The sequence below is a fragment of the Rhinatrema bivittatum genome, chromosome 13, assembly GCF_901001135.1.
Source record: "Rhinatrema bivittatum chromosome 13, aRhiBiv1.1, whole genome shotgun sequence".
Taxonomy (NCBI): domain Eukaryota; kingdom Metazoa; phylum Chordata; class Amphibia; order Gymnophiona; family Rhinatrematidae; genus Rhinatrema; species Rhinatrema bivittatum.
In genome coordinates this window covers 2,850,690-2,876,672 of record NC_042627.1, presented here as the reverse complement: position 1 = coordinate 2,876,672, position 25,983 = coordinate 2,850,690, and the positions used below count along the sequence as shown (strand labels likewise).

Sequence of the window (25,983 nt, the reverse complement as noted above, 5' to 3'; positions counted from 1 at the left end):
TGACTGACACTTGCCCGATGTTGCAGGAGAGCCCTTTGTAATCTTGCTTTGATGTGGTTTCTTTTTTAGCGATCAGCTTGCTACACATTTAAATTGAAAACAGCAAGAAACGGCTACAAAGTATCAAGGAGGCATGTTACAAATTCTCAAAACTTATTGCTGATGTCTAGCCAAAGCAATGCAAGCCTCTCTTGAATGGCTGCTGTATCTGCTGATTTAATGCAGCAAAAGGCACTTATCTGAAACTTGTAGCGTCATTCTGGTTTTCTTAGCTTAACAAGTCAGTGCCGGGCTCCACCGGTGGAGCCATTCAAGAGATTTATTTTAGAATTGAGAATTTGAATAAAGATGAATAATTTCTTAACAGAGGATTATATTGGTGACCCATGATCCAGTAACAGTATATATATATGTGGATTGAATTGGATTCTAACTGATCCCCTTTTATTTTTGTCTTGTATTTCCTTACAGCGATCTGTAACTCCAGCTGTAACAATGGCTGGTGCAGCGCCCCGGGAGTCTGCTCCTGTTACACCGGATACACGGGAGAAAGCTGCATCACTGGTGAGAGTAGGGTCCTGACATGCATGAACAGAGAGAGTTAGGTGATTGAATAAATGAGTTGTACTAGGATTGTAGAAGGACCAGTGGGTTTATCTGGGATAAATCATTGGTATTCATGGAATTAAAACACTTAATTTCTTCCTCTTTTCAGCCACCTGCACCTCTCTCTGTAGGAATGGAGGAACCTGTCAGTCCTCCGGGAACTGCCTGTGTCCGGTGGGATACACGGGGAGATTCTGTGACAGCCGTAAGTTCAAATGCTTCTAGTCTGGAGGACCAATTCAACATTTTACTCAACCAGATATAAAGCTTTACCTATCATATTCTATTGGTCATTCAGAGTTTTCAAAGCTTTAAACAGGCCCTGTGGAGCATGGCTGAGGGTGTGGGTGCCCAACCTTTCAGATTTTAATTTACACTAGGAAAAGGTAATGAGAGGATATCTGGTAGAGCATCCATGGAAAAGAAGTACAATCGATTAGTACAGGAAGTCTATACATGATAAATCCTTAGAGAGAGATGCCTGCCTCTTGCTAGAAGGTGATGTGGCTGGTATCTTCAGAGAACATTAGCTTTGGCAGCTAATGAAGATTCCTGACTTCTCAGAACTTGTGAAGGTGTTGGAGACCATTCCCGGTGGGAGCATTTCTATATATCATATGGCCAAGAATCTCTTCTTGGCTAGGTAGAGCGTTCAACCTCACAAAGAATTATTGATGGTTGGAAACTAAATGCATTTTGACCAATTTCCCGTAAATTCCTAATAAACTCTATTACCCCTACATAGTTTAGAAATGCGGACCATGTTGGGATGTGGCCCCGTTCAGCAAGATGAGTTTTATATGCATACTAAAAAAAAGATTCAAAACATTTTGCACAAATCATGCCAACTGCTTATTTATAAGACAATGAAGGTCTTTGGACTGGCAGTGTCTACAATGTTGGTCTTACTTGCACGCCATCGGTGTTGCATCCCATGGGGCTGTCTGTTTTTACCACGTCGTGTCTATTTTCGTGTGTGTAGTGCTATGAGGGGAAGAGCTTTATGATTTATGCAAATAAAACCTCCAATAAAAATCTGCGCTAAGGGTCAGATTTTAAAAGCCCCGGCGGGCACAGATCCCGGCAGATACACGCGTGGCCAGGCTGTGCGTTTCTCAAGTGGCTCAGCCACGCACGCATCTCCCAGTAGGTACTGAAGTGCCAGGATTTCCAAAAGGGGTGTGGTCTGGGGGAGGGGCGGTGTCAGGGCCTGTGTGCCTAACTTACTTACGCTCCGGAGGAGCAGGTAAATTAGAAAAAAAAAATTAGGCTAGGTAGGTTGTGTTTAGAGGTAGGGGAAGAGGGAGGCAGGGTAGGGTTCGGGAAGTTCTCTCCTTGTCTGCTCCTTTATTGGAGAGGACTGGGAGGAAACTGGGGAAGGTCCTATTTGTCGCTGCACGGTTTTAAGAAAATTCCCCGCCTTGTGCGGGGGCCGGCCCTCGCCCGCACATGCGCGCTGATATAAAATCGGTGCGTCCATGCACACATGGACGGGCGCGCGTATGTTTTAAAATCTACCATTTAGTGTAAAAAAAAAACAAAAAAGTGCAAAAACCCATGTTACAGCTCAGAGGCAGAAAACTGTGGGGGAAAAACTGACTCTAAAATCGCCGTTAATGAAAAAAATGTTGCAGATTTCCTTTATTGGCTGTTCAGTGACGTGGGCCAAAACTGATGATCACTCTTGCATTGATGCAGTTGGCATTGCTTGTTCTCAGGAATATTTGCACTCCCATCTGTAGAAGAATTGGTAGCAGCTGACATGGCTCAGGCAGGTTCTTTAACTTTTACTCCTGCCTGATGCAGGCACCAAGAAACCCATGCAGAAAACATCCGCACTCATGCTCTCATTGCTAGAGCAGCTCTCTGCATTGCCTGGTAATAGGTAATCGCTTCGGACATACGCTAAGCTGTCCCCATGTTTTGGTGCAAAAACTTTTATTACATACATGAGTATGTTTAGTGCCTAAAAACCTGTGCAAACATTTGGCTTTTGTAACCAGAAATGTCAATCTTCCTTAAATTCCTAATCTTCCAATATCTTTGTTTTAATCAAATGTGACCATCATAATAGGCATCATTGATAAAATGTGTTCAGAGATCTCAACTCTCTGCCTTTATATATAATCATGGGTCACCTGCAATCCCCACAAGAAATAGTTTGTTTGGTTTTTTTTATATATTTTTGTAATTAAAAGGTTCACTTATCTTGAATCAATCCCCATTAAGGTCCAAGAATCAAATTGATAATGTATGGAAATCTCCTGTAGTCGCCCACATAGCCCCTTCATACATTATACACCGGTCATGTTTGGATCATATGTATCAGAATCAGGATACAGTTAAAGGATGGAACATTCCAGCTAAACTTAGCACAGCAGAAAATCAACATAAAATATTGAATGTTAATACTAATATCGGTGTTTGAAACACTGCAAAATCATTTGCCACTAACTTTGATAGACCCTAAGTTTCCAAGATTCAAATCAATATTGAAAATGCTAGCGTTTTGGATTAACTTGGTTATGCTGCTCTGCTCTGGGATATGTGGGCGAATATAGGAGCATTCTGTATATTTTCTGGACCTTAATGGAGATTTATTCAAGATAAGTGAACCTTTTAAAAGCAAGAAAATATTAAAAAATGTTGTGGGGATTGCAGGTGACCCATGATTATATATAAGGAAGGGAGTTGAGATCCATGAAAACATTTATCGATGGTGCCTGTTATGGCCACTTAGTTTTATTACATCGGCCCCATAAGATGTTTTTGTTGCATTGTTTGGAATACACTTTTGTGCCAAACTGCTCTCATTTTCATGCTGTCAAGTTTTGTTAACACTCAGCCCGATACAGTAAAGTCCGTGGGAGAGCGGACGAACGCCCGCTCTCCCGGCGCGCGCACCGGCCCCTCGCCGGTGCGAGCGATCCAGTATTTAAATTAGGCGACGCGGTGCAAACGAGGAAAAGGAGGCGCTAGGGACACTAGCGCGTCCCTAGCGCCTCCTTTTGGCCTGGAGCGGCGGCTGTCAGCGGGTTTGACAGCCGACGCTCAATTTTGCCGGCGTCGGTTCTCGAGCCCGCTGACAGCCACGGGCTTGGAAACCGGACGCCGGCAAAATTGAGCATCCGGTTTTCGGCCCGACAGCCGCGGGCCGAATTCAAAATTTATTTATTTTTTTTTTTACTTTTTTTTACTTTTGGGGACCTCCGACTTAATATCGCTATGATATTAAGTCGGAGGGTGCACAGAAAAGCAGTTTTTACTGCTTTTCTGTGCACTTCCCTGGCGCCGGAAGAAATTAGCGCCGACCTTTGGGCGGCGCTAATTTCTTAGAGTAAAATGTGCGGCTTGGCTGCACATTTTACTTACTGGATCGCTCGGGCATACCTAATAAGGCCCTCAACATGCATTTGCATGTTGAGGGCGCTATTAGGTGCCGCGGGTGGGCCGCGTGTTTTCCTCCCCTTACTGAATAAGGGGTAAGGGAAAACACGCGTCCAGAGCAGGGTGACAGTGCGCTCCGACGGAGCACACTTTACTGGATCGACCTGACTGTAAGACATCTTATATCATTTTCATACTTTCCACTTCAGTTAATCTAGAGCATCGTTGTCAGGTATCAAACCAGCACTCTTCCATGTTTAAATAACTGAGATTTCCAATTAGGACAGTTTTGCAGAAAATTGTGCTCTCAACTCTACAAGGCTGCAGAAGTTCTTATGTATGGGCCAGTGTTTAAAAGATGCTAAGCTTCGTTTTGAAGTTTAAGTAGCTTTTTTCACTCTGTGCTCTTCCCCCAAGCACCACCATCCAGTCACATAACAGCAATACTCAAACTACCATCCAGCTAAAGAAATGCTTGCCTTTCTCTGCTCCGATTTAAACTCCCGTCGTTCAAGCATTTGCAAATGAGTGGGTTTTTTGTCCCAAGAGTATTATTTATGGGCTACCATTAGCAGCATGAACACATTTTTTGATTGATTGAGTCTTTATAACTAATTTTTCCACATTCAAATTGGTTTAAAATATATATATATATTTTAAATTTTCTAAAAAAAAACCATTTTGGGTTCAAACAGTTTTCTATGGTTGAAAACGTTTCATTGTCTGTAAATGATGTGGGTTTCTAAATGAAAGGTTTAAATATTTAAAATGATTAGAACAATTCTTAAATATCTATTTTGGGAAATTAAACTTCATTAAGAATTTAAGGAAAATTGGTCAAAATGTTTTTGGTTTTCCTTTCTTCTTTGCATGAATAAGTAGGACTGGTTAGGATAAACCATTCTGAGGTAAGTTGCCAGGATTTTTTTGTGCCTCTGCTGTAAATATAATTCCGTTTTCTTTTGCTCTTTGTGCAGCAATTTGCAGTCAAAGCTGCGGCAATGGCTGGTGCAGCTCCCCCGGAGTCTGTTCCTGCTACACCGGATACACAGGAGCAAACTGTGCCACAGGTGAGAGGCAGGGAAGAAGAAATGGATGGAGGACAGGAATTGTGTAGGAAACTGCAATAGTGAAGGAAATGATGAATAATTTAAATGAGCAATTGAGAGAGAGGACAAAGGCCTGTGCTTGGAAAGATCTTGACCATTCTCACAATGACCACCACAGGCCTTGATCTGTTACATTCCTCTTCCTTATCTTCCTTTAATCCTGGGAGACCTCACGTTTCTCTCTGCAATTCCACTGACAAATCTTGCAGGGTCCTCTGCATCTTAGCAAAGATGAATCCATTCCTCATTCCTGCAGCTGAAAGCCGAGTCTGTGCCCTGATCATCTCCCGCTCTGTTTCCTTGTAATGCATTCGGAATAAGGCAGCGGGAATCATCTTTTCTTGCCTCTGATCCTGCCTGTACCTCCCTTCGCTGCTTCTGCCTCTCCTGCTGGAAATTCAGCCTCCTCTCTGCTTTCTTCTAGCCCTTGCTGCTCCTCAGTTCTCCCCTTGTGCTTCAATCCTTCCTGTTTCTTGCTCTGTGTCCTTCTGATCACTCCCTTCTTACCCTTGTGCTTCCTGCCCCTGGAGCAGTCTCCTCCTTACAGTGCACCAGACCTTTCTTGATCCTCTCCTCAGTCCTGCCTGAAGCCCTTCATAGGTTAGAAGCAGCAAATCAAACAAGAAATCATATCATCCTTACTATCCCTGAAGTGAGAAATGTATTCTCTGAGATGCAGGAGAAATACAACTTTGTTTTTTGTAAGATAAACCTTTTTTCTTTCTTTACAGCTAACTGCACCTCTCTCTGTAACAACGGCGGGACCTGCCAGCCCTCGGGGAGCTGCCTGTGCCCGGCGGGTTACGCGGGGAGGTTCTGCGACAGCCGTGAGTTCTGAGGATGATGAGGAAGAGTTTGAAGAAGAGATGATGCAGAAGTTGATAACTCAGCGCAAACCATCTGCCCTCCAACAAAAGGATAGGGGATAAGGGATGATGGGGAGTGGTGAGAGAGTGTGTGGGGGGGGGGGGGGAACTGTCCTGGGAAATTATCCATAGGAGAAACACTAGAGCAGCGCAGAGCCAAGTTAATCCTGAATTCTGCCATTTTTAAAACTGATTTGTCTCTTGGAAGCTTGCGGGGAGATTTTTAAATGGGCACAGGCTCTTCCCGGCGCGCACACGTGGATGTGCCGATTTTATAACATGCACACGTGTGGACAGGTGCCAACCCACACGCACAAGGGAGGGGGGGGATTGACGCACGTAGGCCCTTCCCCAGGTCCCTCTCAGTCCATTTCAATAAAGGAGCAGACTGGGAGGGAACGTCCCTAAACCCCTCACTTACCTTCCTCCCCCACCCCTAATCCTAATCCGACCGGCTGCCGGCGCCCGCTTCACTTTGGGCGCTGTCCCGGCCCTGGCCCAACCTGGCACTTTGGCGCAAACGCGAGATGTGCGCGTAGCCGAGCTGCATGGAAAATGTGCCTGGCGCTCGTGTGGCCACGCACGCATCTCGGGGATTTTACGCGTGGCTGGGAAATAAAAACCGGCCCCCCGAGGTCTGCCAAAGTTAGTGGGAAGTGGTAAATGGCTTTGCAGTGTATCAGGCACTGATATCAGTATTAACATTTTGTTTTATGTTAATTCTGTGCTGTGCTAAGTACAACTGGAATGTTTCATCCTTTAACTGTGTCCTGATGTTGATGTGTACGATTCAAACATGATGTGTGAAGGGCAAACTTATGGTACATTTCTGTTCATACCCGGATCAGTCCAGACTCTTGGGATTATGCCTTCTTTCCAGCAGATGGAGAGAAAGTTGCACTGGCTTATAACCCGGAGTGCCACCTGCAGTCCCCCAGTATTTCTCTGTCTCCAGCGGATGGTAGAGGTGCCACCTGCAGTCCCTCACTATTTCTCTGTCTCCAGCGGATGGTAGAGGTTCCACCTGCAGTCCCTCAGTATTTCTCTGTCTCCAGCAGATGGTAGAGGTGCCACCTGCAGTCCCTCAGTATTTCTCTGTCTCCAGCGGATGGTAGAGGTGCCACCTGCAGTCCCTCAGTATTTCTCTGCCTCCAGCGGATGGTAGAGGTGCCACCTGCAGTCCCTCAGTATTTCTCTGTCTCCCTGCAGTATGAAAAAACAAAAAGGGGGACAGAGAATTAAAATTCATTTGATTTACTCTCCCAGGAGGTTGCTAGGCCCTAGTGGAGCTATCCCTCCTGGTATTAAAGAAAACGAGCATGGGGTCGGAGACCCTTGTCTGTCTTTGTCTTTCGCTGCCGAGGGGTGTATATCTGGTGGGGCCAGTTCCCTCTGCCCCCCCCCCTCCCGCCCAGGAGAGCAATTAAAGTCTGGCAGCTCTTCGGTAAGGGAATTATCCTTGTTGACTTCTCCTGTCTCAGTGAAGTTTAAAATAGAAAGTTAAAAATAAATAAAAAATAGAGTAGAGTAGAAGAGTGTCAAGGTTTTAGCGGCTTCAATTTCCCATACCTTGACCTGGTCTAGTGAGGGGTCTAGCCTATAATTTCCTTTGGGTACAAGTGGCAGCTGTAGGTTGTCTTCAGGGTAAAGTGCAGGGAGGATCCCTGCCTTGCATCTGGCTGTGAGTCATATTTTACGAGGGGCAAAACACTTGGGGCCCCCAATGCAGAAAGTGTCTCTCTCGTGGAATCTTAATTTGGTGATGAAGGTGTTGTATGAAGCTTCGTTGAATTATTGCAGAGGATGAATCCAAATAATTTAATCCTGAAAGTGTTTGGGGGTTTTTTCCGTTGTTTTTTGTGGTAATTTGTTTGGCATGAAGAATTCCAGAGCTTCAGGTTTTGTCTTATAGAAAGACAATGTGGTGTCCTTGCAAACTGTGCCCTGTTCTTTCAGTCTTTCATCTTAGTCAAACAATGGAACTTCCTGCCTTTCTGAATTTGGATCGTCTGTGCCATTCTCGAAGAAACTTTGTGTGTTGGACATGCAGCGATTGTTAAGGTTCTGCATCTCTGGGTGCCAGAGAGTCTAAGGGCTCACTCGGCTTGGGCTCAGGCAGCCTCATGGGCCGAATCAACTTGGAAGTAGTTACACACTTTCTCCAGACATTATCAGTTAGATGTCCGGGGTTCAGGATCCGGCCTCTGGGAAGTTTGTAGAGTGTATTGTGAGTGGGGCTATCCCATTCCTGCCCAGTGTAGGGGAGCTTGGGTACATCCCAGGAGTCTGGATTGATCTGGGATATAAGCAGGAAAAGAAAATTGGTTCTTACCTGCTAATTTTCATTCCTGGAATAAACCCAGATCAATCCAGAGCCCCGACCATTCAGTAAAGCCTGCTTGTCATGGCAGTTTAGTTACATGATCTCCTGTTTAGTGTTATTGGAATTGGTTTTCCATAGAGACTCGGCATCCCTTCTGCTCGTTGAGGGTCTCAGTTATTGTTAGTTATTCTCATCTTGGCTTGGGTTCAGGTCATACTGAGGGACTGCAAGTGGCACTTTAGGTTAAGTAGCAGTGTCAGCAAAGCTTTTCTCTGTCTCCATCTGCTGGCAGGGAGGCAAAGCCCAGGAGACGGGACTGATCTGTGGTATTCCAGGAACTAAAATTAGAAGGTAAGAACCAATTTTCCTTTGTCAGAGTCCAACTTCATGTTTCTTTGAAGAACTTATTCCAAGGCAAGTTACTTTCAGAGGTAGAGGATGACCTGGAGCCAGCGAATTCATGCCGAGCAGGCCCTTGCAGGATTGCTTTGTGTCTTACATTACTGCCTCATTAGTCGTGCAATTGCCACCTGAACCTCAGAGAGAGAGTGAATTCAGAATACACACAAGCCAACTGGTACCAAAAAGCACATTTTGATAAAATCCAGACACACATGAAACTTTTCTCACTCGCATGTTATCTTTAATCTTTCACGGAATGACTCATTTGCTAAGCAAGTCTGTGTTTGTCATTTTTCTTCCAGCTCTCTGTAGCCCATCCTGTATCTATGGCTGGTGCAGCTCCCCAGGCGTGTGTTCCTGCAGTACCGGCTACAGTGGGGCAAACTGTGGGACAGGTGAGGGATAGAGGGGGTGTTCCTGTAGCTCCGGCTACAGCGGGGCAAACTGTGGGACAGGTGAGGGATAAAGGGGGTGTTCCTGTAGCTCCGGCTACAGCGGGGCAAACTGTGGGACAGGTGAGGGATAGAGGGGGTGTTCCTGTAGCTCCGGCTATAGCGGGGCAAACTATGGGACAGGTGAGGGATAGAGGGGATGAAGGTGGGATAAAACTCTTTATTATCAGAAGTACCATCAGTTACATAGCACGGATAATGTATGGGGAGCGGAATAAGGTGAAGATAAAATCTGAAAAGCAAAGGGGCCAGGGACACTGTAAGAACGTATCCTGAGAAGCGCATAAAACTGCTGAGATGTTATATCTAAGGGGGGAGGAATGGAAGGAGGACCAGAGTGTGGTGGAAGCAGGGAGAGCCACGGCCTCTGCACTCGCAGAGAAATGTGGGAAAGGAGTTGAGGTGAGACCAAGATGAATTGGGTAGGGGGCAGCCAGAGGAGGTGCACAGAATTTAATGATAAAGGAGAGGCCGAGGCTGAGGTGGGGAGTCAGTTTGGGAAATCAGGAGAAGAGGAAGCAGAGCCTGAGGCCCGGAGGATGATTCTGCATTTGATGCTGTAGTTCAGAGATGAAAAATACAGAGAAGTTCTGGAATGAACAAACGTATCCCTCGTCTCTGAGATACAGAATAACTCTCGCAATCCTTTAAAGTAAGGCCCTCGCTGCGCATTTTGGCAGCTTCCTGCTCCTCGCTACAAAAAGCTTCATCTTTGTACTTGGAATTAGATTTTGATTTGAAATTACAAAGAGTTTCTCTGGAAGTGAGACTGAATGTATTTTTCTCTTGCAGCTACCTGCACCTATCTCTGCAGGAATGGAGGCTCGTGCCAGTCCTCGGGGAACTGCCTGTGTCCGGCGGGATACACGGGGAGATTCTGCGACAGCCGTAAGTTTAGAAGAAAGAAAAAAAATTGTTCAGGGATTCCTGGAATTAGGGGGTCATCAAACAAGTTGGGGGGTGATGCCTTTTTATTGGAATAAATACATCTGTGACGAGCTTTCAAGAGTTATCCTCTCGTCATCAAGTCAGTGGAGAAACATCACCGTTGCACTGGATTTAAATATTGCTGATTCAGCGAGGTCTTGGATCTGTGAAAAGTTTAGAAACAGGACATGCTGGCAGGAAGGGACAACTTGCCCATTCGCACTGTCCCAAGTCTTACTTCTTCTCTTATCTTCCTCCCTGACATTGATGTACAGAACAGCCTATGATGAAAATAAAGGTTTAGCTAGCTTGATCTATCCATCTGCAACAGAGCACATTCTCCTGTCTACGAGTCAAAACGTGCCCTCTTATAAGGTTTTATATATGGAAGGGCATTTTCTGTTTCTGGAACCAAACTGTGGAATTCCTTGGATAAGGAGCTAAGGGAGGAATGAGATTATTTACTCTTTAGAAAAAAAAAAAAAAAGCTAAGGCAGTTTTATTTAAGCAATCATATAGCTAGGGATTTGAAATAGATGTTACAAGGTAAATGTTTAACTTATTGGGTGTTATGTACTTGAATGTGTTTGTATTTTTATATGGGAATCTGCAGTGATTGGTATTAGTAGAATATAAGAATGATAAATATATAAATAGTCTCTTTTTAAAGGTGTTACTGTATTAGTTTAATTTAATGGACTAATGCAGAATAACACACATTTATATTACTTCCTTTTCCTTATAGTGCAGGCTATGCACTATTTTGATGACCCTCCTTTGAACTACCTCCTTCATATCAATACCCTTTTGTTTTTGTGGTCTCTAGAACTGAGCACTGAATGTACCACAGAAGATATTCGATGATTTTAGTGAACAAAAACAATTACTTTCTGTTAACATCTTTTAATGTTAACGCCCATCAGATACCCCAGCCCAGTTCTATAACCTAAACTACAACAACCATCCTTCAACACCCTTCAATATCATTGATTAAACTGTTCTCTCCAAGGTTTATTGCCATATGTTTAATGTTTTTCCCTCTAAAGTTCAAGTTAATGTTACAACTTATAACAATCTACTTCACAGTTACAATGGGAATGTTTCAATGTTTAATTGTTACAATGTATAATTTAATGTTACAATGTACAAACAGTACGACCCCCAGTCTCATACTATTCCAGCTCTTATGAGGTGAACCGATGTGATGTATGCCAACGAATGTCGGTATATAAAAGCAAACAAATAATTAAGACTAGGTTTAAAGATAATGAATTATTTCTGATATAACCGAGACCCGTGTTTGTTTCTTGCAGCGATCTGTAACTCCAGCTGTAACAATGGCTGGTGCAGTGCCCCGGGGGTCTGCTCCTGCTACACTGGATACATGGGATCGAACTGTGTGACAGGTGAGAAAAATGAATAGGGATGAGAGAAACCAGGATGTGGAAGAACAGGAAGATGGAGGATCATAAGGAAGATAAAAAACCAGCAGGGGATGGGTAATCCCTGATCTGCCTCTGCCCTTGTCTTCCACAGTCAGGGGAAGCCAGGGTTTCGGCACGTCAGAGCAGATCACATTCAGGGACTGCAGGTATTTCCCTATCCTCACAGGGCTTACAAGCCAATTTTGTACCTGACAGATTTGACTTTTTGTACTGAAGCACTGAAGCGTATGCCATCCCTTCTCTTTTTCTCCCTCATCTCCTTCTCCCCATCTTGCTGGTCTTCTGTTAAGTTTTCTTTGTATATTTGAAAGAGGAGGAAGGACTGGCAGGCTCACTGGTTAAGGAGGAGGGAGCCCCACCTGGAATGAGTCCCCTGGACCACCACTAACACTGAAAGCCAGCAGTGTTGAGGCCAGACTGCAGTTGTGTGCAAAAGTTTAAACTCCCTGATTTTCATAGATTGAAAAAAGTGACTATGGAATGTGCCAAAGTTTGGATATCTTTCAGTCAGTACTTTGTAAAACCTCTTTTGGCCAAAATAACAGCTGCCGAATGTTTCCTGTAGCTCAGAGTCTCTCTTTTTACCACTGGACATGTCTTTCCCTCTCTTCTCTGCATACGTTTTCTAGTGCAGAAATATACTTAGGTCTCCTTGAACGCACTGCGTGCCTGAGATCTCCTCACAGATTTTCAATGTTATTCCAGTCTTTGGACTGTGAAGGTCATTTGGAAAACCTTCATCGTTGTTCTTGTAAGCATTTCATGATTGATTTTTGAGGTATGTTTCAGGTCCTTGTCTTGCTTGAAATATTTATCCAAGCATTTTTCAGTTTCAGGTGTTTCACTGACTGTGGGACATTGACTTCTAGGATATGTTCCAATAAATTTTAGGATTATCAAGATTTTGTTTTGCATATTTTAGATGATGAATTTGTGTTAGGGGTCATAGAAAAGGTTTCATTCTGACAAATCTACCAATTCCTCTAGTGACAGTTAAACTTTCAGCAAGATGCTTGCAGTGATCTGTGGATTTTGCAGATCTGACCAGCTTTCATTCGGTTCTATCAGATTTTTCAGGGATACATGGTGAGAGTGTTCTTGGACAATGCAACAATATATTAATCATAAAGTCAGGATAAAGAGTCAAGCAGTGGCCTTAGAAGCATGGGAATTATTTGCATTGGCAGAGCAGTGCCTGGAGGGGATTGCTGCTTCACATGTAGCAGGAGTGGACAATATACAGGTGGATTTCCTCATTAGGCAACAGTTGAATCCAGGGGAATGGGAGTTGTCAGAGGAGGCCTTCAACCTTATTCGGGACAGGTGGGGTGTTCCCTGCCTGGATCTGATGCTGTCATGCTGCAATGCCAAAGAGACCAGATTCTTCAGTCATAGAAGAGAGGCAGGGGCCTAAGGGATTGATGCTCTGGTTCTTCCATGACCAAGGGGGATTCTACTGTATGTTTTTCCACCATGGCCTCTCTTAGGTTGGGTGCTGAGGTGCATAGAGTGACATCCAGGCAGGGTGGTGTTGGCGGCACCAGAGTGCCCACAGCATCCAAGGTTTGCGGATATAATTTGTCTTACCATTGCCGGACCCATCAGATCAGCTCATCTTCAAGGACTACTAAAACAAGATCCTATTTTTTCCAGATCAGGTGGTTCGCTTTTGTCTCGAAGCTTGGCTTTTGAGAGGAGATGCTTAAGATTGAAAGGGTATTCAGAGTCGGTTGTTGCTATGCTGCTTCAGGCGTGGAAGCCAGCTACCTCTCTGGCATATGTCAGAGTGTGGAGAGCTTTTGAGTCCTGGTGTGTGGAACATGAACTAGATCCATTGCAAGTGAATATACCACACATTTTGGTCTTTTTTCTACAGGGTTTGATGAAGGGTCTTGCCTATAATTCGCTGCAAGTACAGGTGTCGGCCTTGGGATCCCTCCAAAGGAGGGTGAATGGCAAGTCATTGGTGTCTCATTCAGATATTATAAGATTTCTGGAGGGAGCCGAGCATTTGAAACTTTGTCCATAGGGTCTGTCCTTCCTGGAACCTTAACTTGGTATTGCGCGGGCTTTGAGGTCCTTCATTTGAGCCATTGTAGAAGGCATCATTGAAAGACCTCACACTGAAAATGGTCTTTTTGGTGGTGATTGGTTCAGCCAGAAGAATTTCGGAGTGTCAGGCTTTATCCTGTAGAGAGCCATTTCTGAGGATCTCGGAGGATGGTGGGTCTTGGTGTACGATCCCCTCCTTTTTGCCGAAGGCTTTCTCTTTGCTCCACCTCAGTCAAATGGTAGAATTTCCAGTGTTTTCGAATTTGTCTGGGGAGGAGGAACATTTAAGGGAATTTCACTTATTGGATGTGTGGCGGACTCTGTTGCGTTATCTTAAGGTCACTAACAGATCATCTGTTTGTCTTGTTCAGAGGGTAAGAAAGCTGCTAAGGCAACTAAATCTACGATTGTGCATTGGTTAAAGGAAGACGATATTTTCATCCTATCTGTGTAAGGATCAAACGGTCCCGGAGGGGTTGCAGGCGCATTCAACTAGGCTGCAAGCAGCTTCTTGAGCTGAATGTCAGTTGGTGTTGCCACAGGAGATTTGTAGGGTGGCCACGTGGTCTTCTCTTCACACTTTTCACCAGACATTACTGTTTGGTTGTGCAGGCACCGAAGATGCCAAGTTTTGGTGAGTGTCCTGCAAGTGGGTCTTTTGGGTTCTTATCCAGTACAGGGGAGCTTGGGTACATGGCATTTGTCTGGACTGATCTGGGATATGAACAGGAAAAGAATATTGGTTCTTACCTGCTAATTTTCATTCCTGGAATACCACAGATCCATCCAGAGCCCATCCTCTTATTTCCGAAAGACAATAGTGTTTAGAACTTAAGTTTTATGGATAGTTTGGCTTCTTCGAGCTGATAAATGGTTTCTTCTGTATCCTGTTGAATGGGTGGGCATCGGTTCAGGGGTTTCCAACCCAGTATTGCATGTTTGCCTTGAGAGGGAGTAGTTTTTTCTTATAGAGCTCTACATGGCTTGGGTACAGATAAATACTGAGAGCCTGCAAGTGACACTCTTGGTTAAGTGGTGTTTAGTTCTCTGCCTCCTTCTGCTGGTACAGATACAAAACCCTGATCTGTGGTATTCCAGGAATGAAAATTAGCAGGTAAGAACCAATTTTCCTATCTGAAGCCATTAGCGGAGTCCTGCATGTTAGTAAATTAACACCAGTCCAAGGCAGGTATTAAACAGTGTACCATTAGCATGGAGAGTGAACATGCTGCAAACTTTACCTTGTGCACACTAAACCCTCATTTGCATATGATTCTTTCATTGATAGGTGCAGAGACACCGATTTTAGGTTGTTGACTCTGTCTTTCTGGAGTTGTTCTTGTTGCACAGCTTTACTATTTTTGGTGGGCCCACAAGGGACCTAATATGTACACTAAAGTTTTTCATAGGCTTCTAAATGCCTAATTTCTGGGCAAGCTTCTGAAATATAGCTCATACTGTATTTTCTGTGAGACGTGCTTTTGTATATAAGACTAACTTCGCTTGTATGCATTGTTGCAGCTACCTGCACCTCACTCTGCATGAACGGAGGAACGTGTCAAACCTCGGGGAACTGCCTGTGTCCTGCAGGATACACGGGGAGATTCTGTGACAGCCGTAAGTTGAGGTGTCTCCTACTAATTAAAATAATCATTCATGTTTGAGAAGAAATTGGTTGATAGATTCTTCAATTCATACTGTATGTTCCTTTGCCTAAGAATGATTTTCAGTGGCCTTTTTGGCTTCCGGCATGCTGTACCCCCTGTAGGTCACTTATAAACGTCAAGGGGTTCATAATTTCCTACTTTCCTGTTCATATCCCAGATCAGTCCAGACTCCTGGGTTTTGCCTCCCTGCCAGCAGATGGAGACAGAATGTTTCACTGACACTGCCATATAATCTAGTGCGCTACCTCTGCTGTTCTTTTGTGATTTTCGTACAGTTTTACATCAATAGTGTTCTCAGAACTGGACTATTGTAATTCCTGATTACCTGATTCTATGATTCACCCTTGGCAATTAATTCAAAACTCGGCTGCCCGCATTCTCTCAGGTATATCTCGCAGATCCCATATCACTCCAGTTTTATCGTCACTTCATTGGTCGCCTATTAATTTCAGAGTCCAATACAAGGTCTTGTCCATTATCCACGCTCTTATCCATAACGCTTCTTCATCATGGCTTTGTTCTTCTCTATGTATATACAAACCAGCGAGACAGCTAAGATCCTTCTCAAAAAAACCTCTTGGATATACATCCGACAGACTTGCCAGATTACATATAATGCATAATAGTGCCTTCTCTGTAGCATAACTGGCCAAAGTGGAAAGGGGGGGGGGCATCTATTTCACCAGCAACATCTGGATCAACCAGCACATACACGCCGGGTTGCGCGAACAAATCTACGCCCGCGCACATGTGTTAAGATCTGGCCCACAGTGTTTTGTGTTATTTCTGTTTTACCCCTATGTTATATGCTTTTTATTATTTTCCACAGATTATGTATGTTTTAAAATTGTGAACTGTTTGATTAATTTTTCAATTGTAAAAGCAGTATACAAACACTTTTAAATAAATAAATACATATATAAATGACTAAAACAAACTAACTGCAAGCCCTCAGATAAAACTAAGACACCAAAGAACAAAAGGATCCGGAGAATAACACATCAGTGGTATACATTTCTACATAAAGATATAAAATGCCGAGCTGGGTCAACCATGGCCCAACAAGCCCAGCATCCTGTCTCCAACAAGGGCCACTCTGGGTTTGCAAGTACCTGGCAGATCCCATGAAGTGGATCTAATTCCTGTATCTTACTTACTGTCTGGGATAGCAGTAGCTTGCTTTAAGTTACCTTGCTAATGTATTATGGGCTTTTCCTCCAGGAAATCTCTTTTAATCCGCTCTATGCTAGTCAGCATGACCATGTCCTCTGGTAACAGATTCCACAGTATGATTGTGTGCTTGAGTAAAAAAAAATACTTTCTATGATTTGTTTTAAATTTACTGGTTGTTAATGCAATCCAAAAGTGTGGAGGTCCTTTAGAGTTAGGGAGGACCAGCAGTTTGCAAAATGCATTCACTGTTATAAGGCCATCAGTGGAGGAAAGGAACTGGGCCACCTTTTAACCACTGGCATGCAGCATAATTTAAAAACTGAATGAGCATTGGTTTCAGGGAAGACTGCCAGTTCTAGCCTGGAGATCCCATCTGTCATGCAAAGTAGCAGTTGCAGTAGAAAAGGCAAAGAAAAGGGGACGTTTTACTTTCCAACTGACCCCCTGACCCCTGAGGTCGCCGGAAAGCAGGCCCAAACATCCCCTCATTAACATTCACCATGGAGCAGATGAAGGTGTTTTACCGTATCACAGCCCATAGTAAGGTAGTGATATGCTCCATTGAGAAAATGATCTCTCTGGGTGACTAGCGCCCCGGTCAGTCACGGAGAATACAGGATTTAAGCTGACGCTGCACTTCTTAGCTTCCAATTGCAAAATGGCCGCCTGGATAGTGTTCAGGAAACAAGCTATCCCCATCCTGTGTTCGCATGCTGGCATAGCTGGCCAAAGTGGAAATGGGGGGCATCTATTTCACCAGCAACATCTGGATCAACCAGCACATCATGCATGATTACCTCTCCCTGGTGGCACCACAGTGACAGCTGCTGAGGCAGAGCAAGGTAGCTGGAGATGGGGGATTAGCAGGGTACAAGTTTGCTGTTCAAGCTGAAATGAGAGTGGGAATAAAGTGCTTGGGGAAGACCAGTTCCTTGTCAATCAATGGGGATTGGAACTGGGGAGTCTTATTGATTTCCCCTATGCGCTGCCTTTTCTCATGCTAGTAGTGGGGGGGGAGAGTACCATCCCAGTATACCAGTTCCACTTGTTCAAGTCTAGGGAAAGGTGAACAGAAGAACACATCTCCACAGCTCTCTCTCTTCAGCATTTCCCCTTCAGCCCAAATCTAGCACTCTCTTGACCCCAGCAGTCCCCCACCTTCAACCTGACCCAGCACTGCCCACCAGCAGCCCAACCCCAGTACGCTCTTCACCCCCACCATCGGCGCCGTTGGTAATCTGTCAGGACTGTGCACTAAACGCAGTGAAACAAATGGTAGTACATCCCTAATATATGTAGTGTTTGATTTAATCTTGACTGCTATTTTACGGCTGTTCTGATGATTTAGGATTGTTTTTTGATGAAGCTATGCATTATTGTTTTATGGTTGCTCTTTTGATGACTTAGGCCTGGATTCTCTAAGGTCACAAAAGGATGCAAAGACAAAGTAGTATCCATGAAAACTCCTAAATTTTGAGCTTGTTCCACAATGGCAATTGTACTCCCATTAATAGTAACATTAGTTGGAACTTGTTGGTCAGAATTCCTAGCTAAATAAATAATTTCAGTTTTTTTTCATATTTAAGGTTCATTTATTTTCTATTAGTCATTGATTGAGAGTCATAATGGTAGTTTTTACTTTCTCTAAGGCTATCGAAAAAGAACCTTTAATGGATATTTACAATTGAATGTCTTCCGCAAAAATGTGGTAATTTACATCGAGGCCAGAGAAAATTTTATAAATCGGGTCTTACAATTATGTTTTAAGATACTATATAGTACTGTTGACTTATGATGTTGCATGCTATTTGTCTTTTATAATTGTTTTTAAATGTTGCTATGTATGCTGCATTAAGTGTTGGAAATGTGGCCTACCAATCCATAAACTGAAATTGCAAATGGCCGCCTCTAAGAAATGATGCCGTCATGAGTAGCAACCTCAATGCCTATTCCCTTTGTAGGTCTACAAATATATATATATATAGTATGATATTTGTAATGTTATCCCATGCTACATGATCAAGATTTAATTGCAGAGCATTGCCATTATATATTTTTTTCTTGCAGCGATCTGTAACTCCAGCTGTAACAATGGCTGGTGCAGCGCCCCGGGAGTCTGCTCCTGTTCTACTGGATACACTGGAGATATCTGTATCACTGGTGAGAGAGTAAAAACATGAGAAATTTGAATGTAGACCTTTGTATAATCAGTGATATGGTAGTGTTGATGGATGAATGAGTGCATGAAAGCTCCTCATGAAGAGAATGATAGAGTTAGAAGTTGATGAAGCAGGGAAAAACTATTCTCATCTAACCTTAGAGAATAAGAATTATGAAACTATGCCATATTAGCCTATTTTGGGAAAATGGCCATATAAAATTATCACATCTGTTTGTGCATCTGTCCAGCTCCCTATAAGTGTCAATTCTGCCTTCCCCGATAACTTTTGAACTATTTATCCAATTTCATTCAAAAACCTGCCACGAATAGTAGAGCGTCCAGTGATCTCTAGTTGATAGTTTTCATGAGCTCCTCAACAACTGAAAACTGTGCCCCAACAGTCAGGAATTTGTTTAAATGAGTAACCTAAGGAAACAGTCCAGTTGATTTGCGTTCAAATGTAATCTAAAGGAAATCAGAGCACATTGTGATGTTGTTGAAATGTTTCAATACTACCCTGCCATTGGTTGACATTCAGCTAATTTTTTTTAATTTGCTTTTAAGTTACATAAACAAGAACACGCTTGTCAAGAAACAAAGAAACATTTTCAAAAAGGAAAAATAAATCACATCTTCACACACTTTAGTCCCCAATAAGGGGGTGGAGAATTAAATATATGCAGGGAAACTAAATAGAAAAGTTGTAATAAAGAAAAGGCTTAGCAAAAATAATCCAGAGAATAGTAGATTATGCATGAAATTATGATTCTGCTGTAATATCGAACAGATATTACTGAACTGATATTACAGTGACCACAGAGTGCTGCAGCATGGTCAGCATCCTGTACCTCACGATCCTGTGTCCTGTGACCTTCTGGGGCCTCCCCGCATCCTGCTCTTCTGAGTAAGGGCCCAGAGCAATTCACCAGCTTTACAGGGCCAGGGCTCACGGTTTCCTGTGCTCATCAGCACTACTCTACCATAAAAGGAAGCTCCCTCCTCTCAGCAGACACACAAGCAGCAGGTCCTAATCCTTTCTTCCTCTGTATCTGGCTTTTCCTGATTCAAACTACTGATTGAGACCTGGCCTCGATCCTGACCTTGTTTCCGTCTGCCACCTGCTCTGATCCTTGTTTGTCACCTGCCCCTGAATGGACTCCAAATGCCTTGACCTTGCCTGCCTGACCTCTCTACTCTGTACCATGCCTTGGCTTTGTCAGTCAGCGGTCCCAGTGTCCACTCTTTCAAACCTGTGACGAGGCAGACTCGAACATTGGGATCCCTTTGGAAAGAGGAGACTAACGATCTGCTTATTACATAGAAATTCACATGCCTAATGTTGTTATAACCATCTACTGATTTATCTACCCTTGTACAATGATCCCACATCTTTTCATTTTGCAGCTACCTGCGCCTCTCTCTGTAACAACGGCGGGACCTGTCGGTCCTCAGGGAGCTGCCTGTGCCCGGCAGGATACACCGGGAGATTCTGTGAGAGCCGTAAGTTGTAAGAATCATACTATGGAAAGTGATTCAGGGAAGAGAAGTAATGAGCAAAGACTGGATTCTCAAACTGAGCCACCCTGCTCAGATTAAAAATTGTCTAGTCAATAAGTTCAACCCGTAAAATAAAACTGACAATTCTAATAATTGTTATATATGCTAAATTCTAAGAAAAGCAACAAACACCCTACAGTTTTATTCCATGAGTAAAATAATTTTCTTAAATATGATAAGGAAAATAAAGTCATCTATTAACATAGAAACATATTAATGATGGCAGAAAAAGACCAAATGGCCCATCCTGTTTGCCCAGCAAGTTACCTAAGGTAGCAACTGCCACTGCATGCAGGTTACCCCCATGTTTCTATTAAGGGTAGTAACTGCTGCTCCGTGCAGTTTACCCCCAAGTTTTATATATCAACAAAGCAATATTTTTACTGGGTAAGGAGCAGTTGTGAAAATTCAGACAGTGCTGCTTGATGTGCTTTGCTTTTGAACTTGGCGTAGAAGCAGTCCTGGGCTTTTCCCCCTTATGTCTGCTTATCAGTACCCCAGACCTTAAAAGTTGAGGCCTGTGTTGGTTGTCTTCTGAATCCAATTCCCCTTTTTATTTTATTTATTTATTTGGACATTTTATATACTGTTGTCCCAAATGAAGATCATAACGGTTTACAAAAGTTGCGTTTGCATTTCTTTTCCAGCAATCTGCACTCCGTCCTGCAGGAACGGCTGGTGCAGCTCCCCAGGAATCTGCTCCTGCTACACCGGATACACAGGAGCCGACTGTGGGACAGGTGAGGGAGCAGGAGGGAGTGATTGGAGGAATGGAGCTAGAGGTGGATATTTTAATATAGGTAGTGGATGAATGAATTAGTACATGGAGATTTGAGACAAAGATAGTAATAAGTTAAAACAGTGTTTCACTAGGAAAGAATTGCAGAGCACGTAATAAGAAACAGAAAGTTTAACTTTCATTGCTAAACTAGGAGTTGCAACCTGAATTGTAAAAGATATGAAATAGTTTCTCTGGAAGTAAGACTGAATGTATTTCTTTCCCTCCCAGCTACCTGCACCTCTCTCTGTAGCAATGGAGGGACCTGTCAGTCCTCGGGGAACTGCCTGTGTCCTGCAGGATACACGGGGAGATTCTGTGACAGCCGTAAGTCCTGAGGATAATCCTTCAGTTATTCAAAGTAATTTGGACACAGGTTCTAGGCAGGGAGTAAATTTACTCTTAAGTAGAAGGGGGAATAGATTTAGCTCCTGAGGATGCCTGAAGGAAACATGACCCTGACACACACTTAAGGGTTTCTTGGTGAGCATCCTGTCTCTTTGTTTGCTCTGATCTTGGATTTTGTACTCTGTTGAGGGCCAGTGTAATTTAATCATTGATTATTTTGCAATAAATGTTCTGTTTCATACCCTGCATTGCAAAACTTTGCTATGGTTTCTGTAAGGTTAATTGCTCCTGCAGACAGAGGGTAGGCTTATTTTAAGATGTACATTTTTTTTGCCCCGGGGGCGTCATAAAGTGCTGGGAACTGGGACTAGGCTTAGTCAGGCCCTGCTGTCTCTTGCTGCCCTGCTCTTGCCTGGAAAACCATCAGAGGATTGAAAGACCAACTTACGCGAGGGCGCAGATTTGTTCGCTCAACCCGGTGCGAACAAATCTGCGCCCGATTTTATAACATGCGCGCGCTGCCACTACAGATACCTGTATGATTTGGGACCTGAACTTCTTGGAGGGCCGAGGAAAGATCTAAAAGCACTAAAAAGTAACTTTGACCCACGTCAGAACCTCGTAAAACATTATCCATAACAGCAATTAAAAGTGTTTCAGTATTGACATTTTTTCTAAAACTGAACTGGTTGGGCAGTAAAATATTGTCGGATTCTAAAAATACATCAAGCTGTTTTTGTATAACTTTTTCTAAAATTTTTGCTAAAAAAGATAAACTAGAGATGGGTCTAAAATTATTCAGTTGTGTATTATCCAATTTAGGCTTTTTTAGAGTTGGTTTTATCATGGCGTTTTTCAGAATATCTGGAAATATCCCTTCCTTTATAGATCAATTAACAACGTCCCTTACTAAAGGAGCAATGACATCAGCAACTGGTTTGAGGGAGGAGACTTGAATGGCATCCAACGGATGTTTGCAGGATTCTTCTGTGGTAGCTTCTCTCTTTTCTGGTGCTTACACTGGACACAGTACAGATTAGGACTCTACCTTCCTTGAATGGCATCCAACGGATGTTTGCAGGATTCTTCTGTGGAAGCTTCTCTCTTTTCTGGTGCTTACACCGGACACAGTACAGATTAGGACTCTACCTTCCTTGAATGGCATCCAACGGATGTTTGCAGGATTCTTCTGTGGAAGCTTCTCTCTTTTCTGGTGCTTACACCGGACACAGTACAGATTAGGACTCTACCTTCCTTGAATGGCATCCAACGGATGTTTGCAGGATTCTTCTGTGGTAGCTTCTCTCTTTTCTGGTGCTTACACCGGACACAGTACAGATTAGGACTCTACCTTCCTTGAATGGCATCCAACGGATGTTTGCAGGATTCTTCTGTGGTAGCTTCTCTCTTTTCTGGTGCTTACACTGGACACAGTACAGATTAGGACTCTACCTTCCTTTGTGTCCAAGTTGGTATCCAACTTTCTTTATAATCTCTCCATATCGCTGCTGCTGTTGGATGGGGCGGTGCATGCAAACATATTTTGAATGTGGCATCCCTTGGATGTACAGAGACATCTGTTACTTTATCTTAAGAATACTGAGACCCTCCGGAGAAGAGATTTTTAAAGATGGCGCAGGACATCCATTGCTCCTACCATGTGACGGGGCCATCCAATAGCACTGATAGCCCCTGTCACATGTTAAGCGCAAAGGGACCACCCACCTACCATAAACTTACACTCATCAATACCTGCTGAGTTTTTATCATATCATTTCCATTCACAACTGTGTCATATTTATTCACTTGGTTACTTATTTACCATTTCATATTTATGTACCGTCACATTTATTCACATAGTCTTATTTATTCACTTTGCTTTACTATTACATTAATTGGCTGAAATGTAAATATTGCTTTGTTCAATCTCTCCCCTCTTCCAGTTCCAAGTTAATTTTCCCTGTTTTATTGTAACTTTCTCACATCCTTTAACTGATTCACTGTATTTAAAGTTCAAAGTTTTTATTGGGAATATTGTTTATTACATTACGCTATGCTCTACACACATTGTTATTTGTAAACCGGGTTGATGTGATGCCAGTCATGAAACTCGGTATAACAAAAATAATAAATAAATAAATAAAATAAGGGCCATCGGTGCCATTTTGTTTACTGGCAGCCGACGGCCCGAGAGCGGGAGATCACTCCTGGGACCCCCGCTGGACCATCAGGTACTTTAGAAAAGTTTTGGGGGGTCGGGAAGGTGGGGGATTCTAAATAATTAAATTTAAAGGGTCGGAGTGGGGGGTTTTTTCTTCGGCTCGGGACAGCTAAACAAAAATGCTCAGAACCGCGGGAAACAAAGGATACCAGAAACGAGTCCAGTACCGATTCACATCTCTAATGTGGATGTGCACTCTTTTAAAATTCCCCAATTTAAGTGGTAAATTCCAGATTTGCGTGTCTCGGTGGGTGCACATATGCACACATCCAGGCTATTTTATAACATGCACTCATATATGCGTGCAAGTTATAAAATGGCCAGATATCTGGGTGCGCATCGACTTACACATGCCGAAGTGTTCCCGTGTGCAGGTTTGAAAGTTATCGTCTTAGTTTTTTTTGCTTTTTGAGCAATTGGTACGCAGTGACCCTGAAATCTAAAGGTAGTTGGAACTTCGTAAGAAGGACATTTAACAGCCATGAGTATCAAAACTTCAGTCTTTGTTACATTCAATTGTAATCTGTTGCGTTAACCAACATTTCACTGAATTTAAGCATAATGACACTAACTCAAATGTATCTATCCAAGATTTCAAAAGGGCATGGGATAAACACTGTGGATCCCTAAAGGCAAGGGAGAGGGGAACGAAATAAGAGGCATGGGGGGTAACTTGCTGGTGTGGCAGATACTACCCTTAACAAATAAGCCTTTGCATGGGGTAACTTGCTAGTGTGGCAGAGCTTACCCTTAACAAATACGGCTTCATACTGTTGATGCAGCTCCATCAATGCTCGCTGCTTCAACAGCAGAGGGAAAAGAGGAATTGGATTCAGACATCAAACAACAAGGACATTGAACTGTACAGTCTGGGAAAACAAATAAGAATGGAGGTAACTTGCTTGATGTGGCAGTTACTACCCTTAACCAAAAAGCCTGATACATTTCTGATGCAACTCCAACGTTGCTCTCTGCTTCAACGGCAGGGGGGGAAGGAAATTGGACTCAAACAGTAACCAACAAGAACCTTGACTTTGACAGTCTAAGAAACTGATAAGTATGGGAAACTGATAATTATGGGGCCGATGCAAAAAAAAAAGTGCTGAAAGCTGGGGGCGCCATGCAATATTTAAATTAGGGGTCGCATTGTCAAGGAAGTGCCCTAAGGTCAATTGCGCGCCCCTAGCACCTCCTTGACAACTGGTACTCGTGCGTGGTCGGCTTTCTGCGGCTCTCCACCGGTTTAGAAAAGAGAAGCTGAATTTATCGGTATCTGTTTTCCTAATTGGCGCACAGCCACTGATTCGGGAAATGGATACTTGTTTACTGAGCATCCGTTTCCCGAAACTGACCGCCGGCACTTTAAAAAAAAAATTGTTTTAATCGTTTCTTCCTCCGACTTAATATCCCCATGATATTAATATCTTAATATATTAATATAATATAATAATATATTCATATATTAATATATAACTTAATATCCCCATAATATCTCCATGATATTAATATCTTAATATATTAATATAATATAATAATATATTAATATATTAATATATGACTTAGTATCCCCATAATATCCCCATGATATTAATATCTTAATATATTAATATAATATAATATATTCATATATTAATATGACTTAATATCCCCATGATATCCCCATGATATTAATATCTTAATATATTAATATAATATAATAATATATTCATATATTAATATATGACTTAATATCCCCATAATATCCCCATGATATTAATATCTTAATATATTAATATAATATAATAATATATTCATATATTAATATATGACTTAATATCCCCATGATATCCCCATGATATTAAGTCAGAGGATTACAGAAAAGTGGTATTTTCTGCTTTTCTGTACAACTTTTTGGGGTGTTCTGAAATTAACGCCTGCTCCAGGCAGGCGTTAATTTCTGAACACAAAAATGTGCGTATTGGACGTACACCTTTTTTTCTTTATTTTTTTTTGCATTGGGAGTGAATAATTCTCTCATTCACGCGCATTTGCATGTGATGAGTGCTGTTAGTTTCTCAGCATGTTGCACGCGCGTTGAGGAGGCGCTAATCCCCTTATAAGGGGCTGTGCACGCGCTTACACAGCCCACGGTCCATCTGCGGGTTAAACAGTGCGCTCGGCTGAGCGCACCGTATTGCATTGGTCTCTATGGGAGTTTGCTGGGCAGACTGGATGGGCCATTAGGTCCTTTTCTGCCGTCAGTTCTGTTTCTCTTTAAGAGCTGCAAGAAATAAAGAATTGTATGTCAGCGTAAATTTTGTAAATTACGCAGATACGCAAGCATCCTACATAGCAAAGAGAGAGAGATTAAAATGAGTGGCAGATAAGGAGGAGCCTTGCGGCACACCAGAGGTCACTGCAAACCAATGTAACCTGCTTTTTCCAATTATAATTTTTTGGGTACAATTGGAGAGCGAGAACTATTTTAGAACACCCGATATTCTAAAGGACTGCAACTGTATTTGGACTA

At 42.9% G+C, this 25,983-nt stretch overlaps 1 protein-coding gene across 1 annotated transcript in view; it reads left to right on the top strand.

The window, feature by feature from the left end:
• The window catches only part of LOC115075294 (fibrillin-3-like), a 144,571-nt gene that overhangs the window by 6,344 nt on the left and 112,244 nt on the right, over positions 1-25,983 (top strand). The window contains exons 2-9 of the mRNA XM_029575587.1: positions 472-564; positions 716-811; positions 11,386-11,478; positions 15,091-15,186; positions 18,477-18,569; positions 19,975-20,070; positions 20,775-20,867; positions 21,137-21,232. Coding sequence (XP_029431447.1) covers positions 472-564; positions 716-811; positions 11,386-11,478; positions 15,091-15,186; positions 18,477-18,569; positions 19,975-20,070; positions 20,775-20,867; positions 21,137-21,232 — 756 coding nt within the window. The remainder of the gene's footprint in view (positions 1-471; positions 565-715; positions 812-11,385; positions 11,479-15,090; positions 15,187-18,476; positions 18,570-19,974; positions 20,071-20,774; positions 20,868-21,136; positions 21,233-25,983) is intronic.